The following is a 13,429-nucleotide window of genomic DNA, read 5'->3' on the forward strand; positions in this document are numbered from 1 at the left end:
AACAAAAACATTAAAAATCAATAGCAGAATAAACATGGTACAACCCTTTTAAAGGGATAGTTCACCCAAAATTTAAATTTCACTCATTATCTACTCACCCTCATGTGGGCTAAGGGCTGGGAGAAGTTTCAGAGTCCTCCGTGGCTTCTCTGAGTTACAGGGGGTCTCGGCGTAGCAGTGCATGTCCATATAACGGTTGCAAATGGATACCAACTGTCTTCGTAACAAAAAGACACACCAAAAAACATCCAGATACCTCCATGCTGCTCGTATGTAATGTCCGTCTTGTATTGAAGCCCCGAAATGCGAAAATGTCCCGAAAAAAATTAAATAAGTCTATATTTCAAGCTTGTTTGTAGCGGAAGCTTCTCAAAGCTCCTCTTCCTGGTTCGTCAAATTTGGACGAACTGGGAAGAGGACAAACCCTGGTTCGTCCAAATCTGACGAACCGGGAAGAGAAGCTTCCGCTACAAAACAAGCTTGAAATATAGACTTATTTAATTATTTTCCGAACAATTTCGCATTTCGGGGCTTCAATACAAGACAGACATTACATACGAGCAGCATGGAGGTATTTGGATGTTTTTTGGTGTGTCTATTTGTTATGAAGACAGTTGGTATCCATTTGCAACCGTTATATGGACATGCACTGCTACGCCGAGATTACAATTTTGGGTGAACTATCCCTATAAGTGGTAAAACCCAGTTTAAATCTATTTAGATCTTTGATGATCATAGGGTTCTGTTTTTGACCTGTAGCGTAAAAACGGTCAGATAAATTAAGTGGAGAAAGACCGTTAAGACTTTTAAAAACAAACATTAAAATCTTAAAATCGATTCTAAAATGAACAGGAAGCCAGCGGAGGAAATAAAGGACGGGGGTGATGTGTGTGTGTAACTGTAATCACATGAAACTACCTCTGTGTGTGTGTGTTTATAAACATGTTAACGAGCTCCAGGTGGATTTTTTATAAACCTTAACGAGCTCTGGCCTGAGACTCAGAGGTTACCACGGCAACTTGAGGTGGTTGCCAATGACGATAGGGCCCCCCCCAGGCTGAGACAGACAGAAACATGGAGAAAAAGAGTGATTTTCTGCCTCTGCACTGGTCTCACATTTGGGCTTACTGTGGCAAAACGGTAACTCCTATCAGAAAGAAACACAAATCATCAGCGCTGTGAGGACTTCCTGAACGATTTGGTGTGATTTTGGTGTTTCTACAGTAAATATTTTGGAGACACTTGCGAGTTTAAAACAGGGGTCCGTTCTGTTTCTCTCAGAAAATCTTTGTATTGGAGTCAATGAGGAGCAGAGACAGACCAAATAATGTTCTTTGTTACTTATTTTGGACCTTAAAAATAGCAATAAATGTATACTGTGGAGCTTACTGTGGTATTGTATGGTGAGATTTTGATATTATGACATGCCTACAATACCGCAATAAATATTGTACCGTGGACTTGTTATTGAAATATCTAAATATTGTGACATTTTGGCGGTGTCTACCTTCTAGAAACGGCCCTCTGCCTGGACTGGATCTCTCTCTGTTTACTGTGCCGACTCTTCACCAGCTCCTCCGCCATTTTGATGATGTCATCCAACCGGTCACGCCCACTCGCCAACTCGGTGAGGAAGTTCTACAACAGGACATCAACATCAGATACACATCCTTCTACAACTATACGTATATCCAGGGAACAAACAAGCTCCGGAGCTGCAGGTGTTCAGAAGGAAATTATCCAGATTTAGAAATCTCTTGTTTTTTCTATCCAGGATCAATAATCAATAATCTATCTTCACTTTTAACTCAGTTGTTCAGAGCTCAGTTGGATTGGATCAATCAGATCCAGACACAAACTTTTCTAGATCACGAAATCCAGATAATGAGTGTTTATTTGAAAATGAGGTGTACGTGTTGTTTTTTAGTTAGTTTACTTAGACATCTTTTAAAACAGACAGACTTCATCTGGTCTGTTTAAATAAATAAAAAAGCAAATAAACATACATTAGTCAAATACAGTGTGAATATTTTTCCATGTGTTTCAAATTTCATTTAATTTCTTCAGTAGTTGGGGAAGAAATCTTCTTCATTTGTGGAATAATCAATAATAATCTCTGAAATGGTTAAAAAAATGTGTAAATATACACCATTATAAATGTTGTTTATTTGACTAGTTTGAATTTAGTGTAATTTTAATCACATTTTATTCCTAGATTCCTAGATTCCTAGATTAAATGCTCTAATCTGATCTCAGAATTTGTTTTTAGTTTTGAAACAACCCATTTTCTACATTTGATCCAATCCATTATCCAAAATCCGATTATATTCCCTTTGAACAGATGGTCCCTGAATGTGACAGAGGAGATGGTTGTGTTAAAGTCTTCACCTCGTACTTGGCCTGCACCACGCCCAGGTTGTCTGCGTCGGTGGTGAAGGTGTTCAGGACGTTCTCCTTGTCCTCCATCCACGACTCAAACTCCTGGCAGCCGTTGTAGAACCGATGCAGACGCAGCGTCTCCTCCAGCATCCTCGTCTTCGACTGAAAACACAACCACATATAACAACATCATTATATTTGGACTATATTTGTTTTTACACATTCATACTGTTGTAACATTAACGCGTAATAATCGCGATAATCGTAATACAGTGATTATTTCTCTGAGAATAATCGTACCAAGAAAATATATAATAGTCACATCCCTAACAACAAGAGATTTTATGTCATCTTAAAGGGATAGTTTGTCATATTGGCCCATTGCCATAATCCAGGGCTTAAAGTAAAAAAAAATCCTGAGCCTGAACTTTTTTCCAAGGAGCGGGGTGCAGTGGATCCGACGCATAGCCTACACATTATAGGCAATTTAGAAAACAACTTTTTGGCATTGTGCTTGGTGATGTACACAGGGTTCATACACATTTTAACCAACAAATTTCCCAAAATAACCCATGACTTTCCCATGACTTGGCAATAAGTTTCCATGACATTACAAGACCTCTAAAACATCAATATACATGTATGCATGAAATGTATGAAAACTATGTGTAAAAAAAAAAAAAAAAAAAGTGGAAATGTCAAAAAATAGATCTAATGACAATGGGCTTTATCCTTTTTCCACTACTTCCTGAGCTCAAGCCAGCTTCATTATTACATACAGACAAACTGATAAATCCAGGTGTGTCTGACCTCACAACAATGGTCATTCCCCCCCAGAAAAAAAATTAAATGTGATTTTAACACATTGAAGCATTCTGGTGTACTCTGAGAAGAACATGAAGGGAAAATTTGTTTCAGCTTTAAAAAAAAAAAAAGCACATTGAGTATTGACTGAGGGTCCTATAGCTTTGTTGCCTTACAATTGTAAGGCAACAAGGCATGGCTGGAGTGTATGAAACTGAACTCAACTGGTCTAGTGGGGAGCAAAAACAAATCTCATATTTTAAATCTAGGGGTCTGGACCAGCCATTCAAGGGCCCGTTTCCTTTGTTATGGGGCGTGGGGGGGGGGGCACGTCCGTGCAGCGTTGCGCTGCGGACATGCACGGAGGAAAAAAAAAAACGAAATCGAATGCGCGCCGTTACGTCCGCTCGGACCACCAGGTTCGTTTGTACCGACGTCAACAGCGGCAAGAGACCCGACGCTACTTGGCGTATCACTGCCTCCAGCGAGTGACTGACTCACGTCACCAGGCTCATACAGTAGCGCAGGCAGGCCAGGGTTGTCTTGCATACGACACATTTAGCTTTGTCATTGTCCTCCGTCTTCTCCAGCCATGAACTTCTCTGTGTGCAGCCAAATATTGTGTGTGTGTGTGTGTGTGTGTGTGTGTGTTTTTTTTTTCTGAAATTTTCAAACGCCGGAGATCCGGCACGGGGCCGGAATACTTTAAGCCCTGCATAATCCCTATAGTCTTAGCAGTAGGTTCGTTACCTTTAATTGTTGGTGCAAGGGCCGTGAGCTGCTCAGAGCTACGCTACGGAGGCTCATGGGATTTCTTGGTTTCCCTCATCATAACACAACGTTACCACACAGAGTTGTTTTAGAGGGAAATACAGAGACTGCTTGATGAAAAACTGTCCCTGAAGGCAACGTGCATCAAAGGTTTTGCATGAATTTCCCTCATTCCCTCATTCTCCCTAAAACAACTCTGTGTGGTAACGTTGTGTTATTATGAGGGAAACCAAGAAATCCCATGAGCCTCACAACTTGTCCACCAGAGCGTTGTGGAGTTGTTGGATTGTGTATTTGATGAGTTTGATGATGAGGGAAACCAAGAAATCCCATAATGAGCCTCCGTAGCGTAGCTCTGAGCAGCTCACGGCTCTGCTCCGCCGTTCTAAAAATAGCTTGCACCGACAATTAAAGGTAACAAACCTACTGCTACTATGACTATAGGGATTATTATGGCAATGGGCCAATCTGACAAAATGTTGAACTATCCCTGTAACTCCTTTCCTACAGGACTACATTTCCCATGATGCCTCTCTCTCTCTCTGTGTCTCACCTTGACCAGGTTGTAGAGGCCGTGGTACTCCTGGTCCAGTGAGCTCTGTGTGCTCTCCACCGTGTCTCTCTGGTACTGCAGGTCGGGCAGCGACGACGTCTGGATCTCCGCCGTGCTGCGGCGCATCGAGCGGCTTCGCCTCGGACGACTCAGCTTCCTGCTCGGGCTCTCCGCTGCCACGCCATTGGTGGAGGAGGAGACAGCCGGGGTGGGCGGGGCCATCTGGAACAGGACGATGAAGACGAAGATGAAGATGAAGACTGTTACTTCTAAGTTTCAAAATCAATCAAAAACGTATCTGTGGTTTGATTTCTCGTCTAATTTTTCATTCCGTTAAATATGTTTTTTATCTTAAATCATCACTTCTCAGTCTGTTTCATAACACATTTCTCACATTATTCCCCAAAGATGATGAAATTAAATTTTAATGCGACACAATAAATTTGATAATTTGCTAATACATCACATTTCCCCTTCTTCTTTCCTTTCTTTTTTTTCTTTTCTTTTCCCCTCCCATGTCTAGCTATATTTATTACTTTATTTATTTTGTTTTTTTTCCCCTTTGCCTAATCACAATATCTATTATTATCTCATTATTATTATTATTATGGTCATAATTATTATAACCACTATACTACTTTATATCATTATTGTCATGATTTTGGTTCACTACAAATACTACCATATTATTATCCTATATTTTATTATATTCTCAAGCCACACACACAATTGTTTTTTTTTTTTCACAATTTGTTTCTGTCCATACAACTGTACTGTCTTATTTCACATTAATAAAAAAAAAAAAAGATAATTTGCTAATAAAATAATTTAACTGTTCTGAAAACCTCACATCTTCGTTTCATATTCCAAATTAAAACAACAGTGGGCCAAACATTGAACCCTGAGGAACTCCACAAGCAACATTTAATATGTTTATTTATATTTAGTGACTGACAGTGGTTCAATTGGTTATGTATCTGAGTATCTGACTGCTAAACACTGATTTACAGATTATTAACAACTGAACTGATTGATCGGTCATTGATTATTGGTTATTGATAATAGATCGTACGGTGGCTGGGAGCAGGGTCAGGTAAGTTTTGGGGATGAGCTGCTCGTTTCCTTGTCCGTCTCGGGCCAGAACGCGATCTCCATCCGGCTGCGCGCTGACAATGGTCACGATCTCGCTACGATCCCACAGAAACTGGCCTGAACACACGACAAACAGTTATTACAAACACACTTTTTTTTTCCTTTTGTTTTTTCTCTTTCAAAATTATTTTTATTGAGTTTTCCTTGGATTGATTTCAACAGCGAATGTCAGGGAACAAGGGATTCAATCCAACACTTCCAAAACAATGCGAGTTAAATAAAATATACATATACTTATGTGAATCGATTGCTGTACCTTTGCTGTATCTGAAGCGGACCTTGGCCCTGGTCTCCTGTCTCTCAGCGGGGGAGCTCACTAAGCCCCTCCCACTCTTCACACTAGCTGGTGATGATGTCATAGAAGACGGCCCCTCCTCCTCTCCCGATGAGTCGCTGTACTGGATCATTTTACTCTGCTGAGGCTCCGCCTGCAGAGGGGGAAGCTCTGACATGTTATTTTTTGCCCTGAATCGCAAAATCAAATAGCCTCTGCCCGGATTGATCAATTGGCAATATCCTTCCTTCACCATTTCCTTCTCAAGTTCCTTATAAATGAAGGTGTTTGAGGTTTTTTCTGTCTGAAATTGCTGTTACATTTTCCTCATATACTAAATTAAGCGTTGCGTTTTCCACAACTTATATTCTTAAAATAAATGTTGACTCGATTTTTTTTTCTTTCTTTTTACATTCCTGTTCATCTCATTGGTGCATGCTGATATAGTATACCTAGACTCATTTCATATTGAGCATTTGTACTTATATATTCATAGTAATGGCTATTCAGCACTGCACTTTTGTTATATTGAGAAAACTTCAATAAAAAAAGACCTTGAATAAAAAAAAGTAAATGTAATCAAAGTTCACATTTATCCGGCAAACAAATGTTTCCATCAGCGTTTGACAGTTTTTTATCGATCAAGAGAAAATCCAACGCGTTCGACTGTATTAATGTTTTAATACAGTCAGTACCGCAGCACCGCAGCCTCATACCAGACACGTCGACGTGTTTGTGACTCTCTACACTCACCGCCAGCGCCGTTTGCTGCGCGGCGCTCTTGGCCTGCTCCGACAGCCTCTTGACCTCCGAGCCGTAGGCCGCCATCTCCTTCTCCACCCGCTGGTGGCGCTGCAGCAACGCCGCGGTGCTGGACTCGTCCTTCCCGTGGTCCTCGCTGGTCAGCAGCGGCTTCCTGTCGCTCAGCCACGAGTTGGCCTCCTCCACATCTGCAAAGTACTGCACAGAGGAACACCTGAGTTTTAACCACCGTGGGAGATACTGAGATAATGGGCGCCGTCCCGTTCCTCCACGCTTGGTTACTCACACACTTTGGTGACGTTTTGCTACATGGAAACGTGACCAAGCATGTGGGGATATATAAATGTGTAAGCCCAACTCCGTAAGTAAAGAAAAAGGTACGGTAAGTTATACATGTTTAGAAGCCAATTATAACTATATTTATAATGCATTATCGATGTGGTCATTGTCAGAGAGTTACTAACAATTATAACGTATTATAATACCTGACCTTATAAGTCAAGATAAAATGCTTTATAGTGTGTTAGGATTATTGTTATAAAGCATTATGATCATTTATGAGTGTTTATAACTATAGTTATACAGTGCTATAAGTGGATGTGAGGGTCTAAGGACAGAGGATGTTGTTATGATGCCATGTAAAGCCCTTTGACACAAACTGTTTGTAAAAAACGGGCTATACAAATAAAATTGCATTGCTCATTATTAGTATGGTTATAATGCGTTACAGAGATAGACGTCAAATAAAGTGTTGCCAAAAAAAACATATAGGATCAAACAGAGCGTGATGAAAAATATATATATAACAAGTTGTAATCATAGACATAGTTATGTGGTTTCCCGTGGTTACCTGTTTGATGGTGGCGGCGGCCTGCAGCCTGTTGCGGCGCCCCGTCACCTCGTCGGTCAGGTGACTCCACTGCTTCTTCAGAGTCCTGATCCACTTGTGGACGGTGCGCTGGTTCAGCTGAGTCTGTCTGCTGAGCGTGTCCTGGCCGCGGCCCAGAAGCCTCTGGTGCAGAGTCTCCTCAGCCTGGAGCTCCGCCTCCAGCAGCTGGGGGAGCAAACACACACTCAGTTACTATTATAGATGCATCAACACCACTAGTTCCTAACCGAGGTCACGTAGCTGCTTCATCCTGTGAGTGGACTTTAGGGCTGAATTTTTTTGAAATCGTAAAAATTGATTTTTTACTCTAACTAGGGTAATTACAGTAAGCCCCCGCTCATGAATCTGGGCTGCGCTGAATTATGGTAATGACTGCTTCCTCCTTCCTCCCATCACGCTCTCCCCCACTGCTCTCCTCACACACTGGAAACAAGCATGTCGGTGTTCTCTTTCATAATATTTCGTTCGATGTCTCACTATGGGATGCACGCCTCGCTGCAGCCCTCAGAAGCATTTATCTCATTACGCCAATCCTGATTGGCTGGTGAACGTGTCCGTCCGCCACAGGTAGTCCCTCCTACCTTAAATAGCTCATGCGGACGGCACCACCCTCATTCAAACACCTCTTCTCACTCGGAGTATATCTCGCGTCCAAGGCTAGCTAGCTTAACTGTCCATAGACGGATCTTATTTAGCTTCTGTCGCTGGGCGCTACTAGCTTAGGACACTTTTCTACTTCGTCGGTCACACCAGATCGAACTCAGTGCTTTCCTGCCCTCCACGGCTTGGTCAGCACTGCTCTCGACGCCCCACCACGGCTACTCGAGTACCGGGCATTAGCACACCAGCTAATTCTCGGCTTCTTCACGTTAGCACACCAGCTAACTGCCTCGGCTCCCTGCCTGCACACCAGCTCGCACGGAATGGAGGATAAAACCCCTCACACCAGAGGGCACGGAGACTCCGGAGCCAGACTCTGTCGCTGCGGGAACAAGATATCGAGCATGGATCCACACCAGGTCTGCTCGTGCTGTCTTGGGCTGGAACACGCCCGGGCGGCTATCGAGGTCCCCGGCTCGTGTCAACACTGTGCGGTGTTCACCATCAAGAGTCTCCGCAGACGACTAGCCCGCCAGGCTAGCCTGTCTGGACATGACCCCTATCTCTCTTCCGACGGCGCCGCCGTCGAGGGCGGAGAGGAGGTGGGGGTCGCTGCGGTGGCGACACCGGAGGCTAGCGCCAGCTGGGGCTCCCAGCTCGGGCTAGCCGCGGTTCCCCCGTTGGAGGAAGACGTCCTGGATTTGGACTATGGGGAAGATGATGATGGCGCCTTGGATCTCCTCATATCAGAGGATGAAGAAGAGGATGACATCTTCATCACGCCGGCTCGGGCTGCAAAGCCCGCGGCTTCCGTCGACTCTCGGGATGGAGACGAGAGCAGCACACCAGCTTCTCCCTCCCCCAGCTCGGACATGCTCGACGTGTGCAAACGCGCTGCTGCCCGGCTGGGCATCCCCTGGCCCGTTGTCGTAGCTGAGACCACCAGATCACGCTACGAGGGGAAGAAATTGCCCTTGGCCAAGAGCGCGACGAAGCAACTTCTCCCCGTCTTCCCGGAGCTGCTGGAGGAGGTGGCGCGCTCATGGAGAGACCGCCCCTACAGCAGCCGGAGCCCGGTTCCCGGGGCCTCGTCCCTCGACTGTGAGGCGATGGAGAGCCTGGGTCTGCTCCGCATGCCTCCGATGGAGCCACTTGTTGCAGCTCACCTTCACCCCCAGCTGTCAGCGGTGTCCTCCCGGAGCCCCAGCCTGCCGTCCAAGTCCGACCGCTTTCAGTCAGCCCTGACTGAGAAGGCGTACAAGGCGGCGGCGCTCTCGGCCAGAGCGCTCAATGTCCTCTCGCTGCTCACGGCTTACCAGGCTGAGTTGTGCGAGGATGTTATGCAAACTCAGGACCCAGCTGCATGGGAGGAGATACCGGTCATCACCGACCTGTGTCTCCGTGTCCAACGCTGCGCGGTCCAGGCCACGGGAAGAGCGATGGGGACCATGGTTCTGCAGGAGCGAGCGCGGTGGCTCAACCTCGCCAGCCTGTCAGACAGAGAGAAGGACGACGTCCTGGACATGCCCATTGTCCCGGAGGGGATTTTTGGTTCCGCCTTAGCATCGATGCAACGACGGTGTGAAGCCAAAAAGAAGGAAGACGAAGCTCTCAAGCTCTGCCTCCCTCGCAAGTCCCCAGCTCCCTCTCCACCTGCGCAGCGTAAAACCTTCGCGCAGGCTGCTTCCCAGGTTTCGCAGTTCAAAATACCGAAACAACCGAAGCCTCAGCCCGCCCCGCCGCCCGTGCCCGGTCGGTCCGGCTGGTTCAAGAAGCCCTCGGCCCCAGCTACAGCTCCGCCGACACAGCCCGCGCAAGCTGCCAGCCACCAGGCCAGGAAGAAGAAGAGAGCGGCCTGACCGCCCCTCTCTTCACCGGTGATGCAGCTGGAAGTTCCCCGTTCTCCAGCTGCACCTGTTTGGCTTCCGAGCGTGCACTCCGGGGCCCCCCACGCCCCCATCTCCCAGCTGCCACGGACCGTGCCAGAGCAGGCCGGGAGAGATGGACATCTGACGGCAGAGGGTTCAGCGGTTGCCCCTCTCCCATGTCCACAAGCACGCACACACACACAAGTTTTCATAAAGAAAATAAAATGTGTCCCGCTGTCGCATCCAGGCCGAGTGCCGAGGGCGCAGCTAATAAAAGCCCAAACTATAAAAATAAACAGCGCGGTGGCGGCACCTGCTGTCCCCCCCCTGGGAAAAGTCATGGCTTTTCCCGGGGCGAGGGCAGTGAGGTCCCCGTCACTGCGTTGTCCTCCCGGGCCAAAGTGCACAGCACCGCCCGGGGGCCATGTCAGTTTTCCACCACGAGAGGGCGCCATCGCACCGCGGTTGGGACCTCTCATGGTGGAGGAGCTGCAGCACGTCTCACCTCTCTGCCGCAGGTGGGAGAGGTGGGCCGCGCTCGCAGCTTCGCCCTGGGTGTTGAGGACGATTTCGAGGGGATACAGGCTGCAGTTTGCCGCTGTTCCCCCTCGATTCGCCGGCATAATACACTCCCAGGCTCAGGGAGAGTCAGCTCGTGTTTTACAAGAGGAAATCCTCTCACTGTTAAACAAAGGAGCAATATGTGTCGTTCCTCCCGCACAGTGTCAGAGCGGCTTTTACTCCAGGTACTTTCTGGTCCCCAAACGGGGGGGGAGTGGTATTCGCCCTATCCTGGATCTACGTGCTCTGAACAAATTTCTCAGGAAATACAAATTCAGGATGCTCACACACGCATCCCTGCTGCGCCTGGTGCGACAGAACGATTGGTTCACTTCTGTCGATCTGAAAGACGCGTATTTCCACATTCCAATATATCCTCCCCACAGAAAGTATCTGAGGTTCGCTTTCCAGGGGACTTGCTACGAGTACCGCGTGCTCCCATTCGGTCTGTCTTTAAGCCCGAGGGTGTTCGTACGGTGCACGGAAGCGGCGATAGCCCCGCTGAGACAGCAGGGCATTCGCTTGGCCACATATCTGGACGATTGGCTGCTTTTGGCACAATCGAGGCAGGAGGCCATGGCGCATACGCGTATTCTCACACGGCACCTATTCGACCTGGGTTTTGTGATAAACGCGGAAAAGAGCATGCTGTCCCCGACACAGGACATAATCTTTCTGGGATTATCCCTGGACTCGGTGATTTTCACGGCGCGCCTCTCGGCGGAGCGAGTGAGAGCTTTCAGGACATGTCTCGCGCTTTTTCATCCAGGCAAATCTGTTCAATTCAGATTGTGTCTTCGATTACTCGGACTGATGGCGTCAGCCATTCTCGTGGTTCGTCTCGGTCGCCTCCACATGAGGGAATTCCAGCTTTGGGTGGCCTCATGCGGGCTGGATCCCGTGCGTCATGGCGCACGGAGAGTGTTGGTCACACCGGGGTGCGTCAGGGCACTGCGCCACTGGCGAGCCCCGTCCTTTCTGACCCGCGGGGTACCCATGGGCTCAGTCCTGTCCAGGAAGGTGGTCACTACGGACGCCAGCCTGACAGGGTGGGGCGGAATTCACGAGGGCCGGTCAGTGAGGGGCCGCTGGAGTGTGGACCTCCAGCGGTCTCACATAAATTTTCTGGAACTTTCAGCGGTGTTCCTCTCCCTGAAACACTTCCTCCCGTCTCTCATGGGTCATCATGTCCTGGTGAGGACGGACAATACGACGACGGTGGCGTACATCAACCGGCAAGGGGGGTTGCGCTCTCGTCAGTTGCACATGCTGGCACGCAGACTGATCCTGTGGAGCTGCGGTCGTCTCCTCTCCCTGAGGGCGACGCACGTCCCGGGAGCTCTGAACACGGGCGCAGACCTGTTGTCCAGGGGCGCGCCGGTATACGGGGAGTGGACTCTGCACCCGGAGATTGTGGAACAGATATGGGCCCGTTATGGTCGGGCTGCGGTGGATCTGTTCGCGTCAAGGGGAAACGCGCAGTGCGCGCTGTTTTACTCTCTGCGCAGCCTGGATGCTCCCCTCGGCATAGACGCACTAGCGCACGTCTGGCCGCACGAGCTTCTTTACGCGTTCCCTCCCCTGGCCCTGATACCCCCCACTCTATCCAGAGTGAGGGACAACGGCCACGCGCTGATTCTGATAGCTCCGCATTGGCCTGCGATGCATTGGCTGGCGGAGATATATCGGTTGCTGTACGCGCAGCCCTGGCAGCTCCCGCTGCGCAGGGACCTGTTATCGCAGGGGGGGGGGGACGGTTTTCCACCCGCACCCAGAACGCCTGGCGCTGTGGGCTTGGCCCCTGAGTGGCTCAATCTGTCAGCTGTGGGACTCCCACAGCGTGTGATTTCCACTATACAAAGTGCTCGAGCCTCTTCCACTAGGTCTCTGTATGACTGTAAGTGGAGAGTGTTTGAGGACTGGTGTCACGGAAATGGCCACGTTCCTTTTCAGTGTCCAGTGGGAGTGATATTGTCATTCTTGCAGGATCTGATTGACAAACGAAAAGCCTTCTCCACAGTTAAAGTGTACTTGGCAGCTATAGCCGCCTGTCACGTGGGGTTTGGGAAGCAAACAGCGAGCCAGCACCCGCTGGTTTGCCGTTTTATGAAGGGAGCGCGCAGGCTTCTCCCCGTGTCCAGACCGCTGGTGCCACCATGGGATCTGGCTGTGGTTCTGAAGGGACTCAAGGGTCCTCCTTTTGAGCCGCTGGAGGGGGCAGGCTTGAAACATCTGTCTCTCAAGACAGTGTTGTTACTGGCTCTGGCTTCGGCTAAACGGGTCAGTGACATCCATGCGTTTTCGGTGCATCCGTCATGCACTCAGCTTTTCCCGGGGGATGTGAGGATGATTTTGAAGCCCAACCCGGCCTTTGTGCCGAAGGTGGTGGGCTCATGTTCTCCTATTGACCTTGTGGCTTTTGCTGCCTCACCTGGGGAGCAGCGGTCGCATGCGTTATGTCCAGTACGTGCGGTGCGCACTTACATGGACAGGACTAAGGGTTTCAGGAGGAGCGATCAGCTGTTTGTCTCCTGGGCTAATCCTCATAAGGGGAAACCTGTCACAAAGCAGCGCCTGTCCCACTGGGTCGTGGAGGCAATTGCTTTGGCTTATACGAGTCAGGGTTTGCAGCCACCTGCGGGTCTGCGGGCGCACTCGACTCGGGGCTTGGCCGCATCCTGGGCCTTATTCAGGGGAGTTTCTGTTCAGGACATCTGTGCTGCAGCGAGTTGGTCCTCGCCTCTCACTTTTGTTCGTTTTTATATGCTGGACGTCTCCGCTCCGTGCGTGGCACGCGCGGTTTTGCTGTCCTGATT

The 13,429-nt window shown here is 48.5% G+C and overlaps 1 protein-coding gene across 1 annotated transcript in view; it reads right to left on the reverse strand.

Annotated features, from left to right (window-relative positions):
- sptbn5 (spectrin, beta, non-erythrocytic 5) overlaps positions 1-13,429 on the reverse strand; it is a gene marked incomplete at both ends in the record, with an annotated part of 94,721 nt that overhangs the window by 50,951 nt on the left and 30,341 nt on the right. Inside the window, 7 exons of the mRNA XM_083998463.1 lie at positions 1,508-1,638; positions 2,389-2,541; positions 4,508-4,729; positions 5,580-5,716; positions 5,916-6,087; positions 6,687-6,893; positions 7,546-7,749. Of these exons, the coding sequence (XP_083854589.1) occupies positions 1,508-1,638; positions 2,389-2,541; positions 4,508-4,729; positions 5,580-5,716; positions 5,916-6,087; positions 6,687-6,893; positions 7,546-7,749 (1,226 nt within the window). The remainder of the gene's footprint in view (positions 1-1,507; positions 1,639-2,388; positions 2,542-4,507; positions 4,730-5,579; positions 5,717-5,915; positions 6,088-6,686; positions 6,894-7,545; positions 7,750-13,429) is intronic.

The sequence above is a fragment of the Trachurus trachurus genome, assembly GCF_905171665.1.
Source record: "Trachurus trachurus genome assembly, chromosome: 22".
NCBI classification, from domain to species: domain Eukaryota; kingdom Metazoa; phylum Chordata; class Actinopteri; order Carangiformes; family Carangidae; genus Trachurus; species Trachurus trachurus.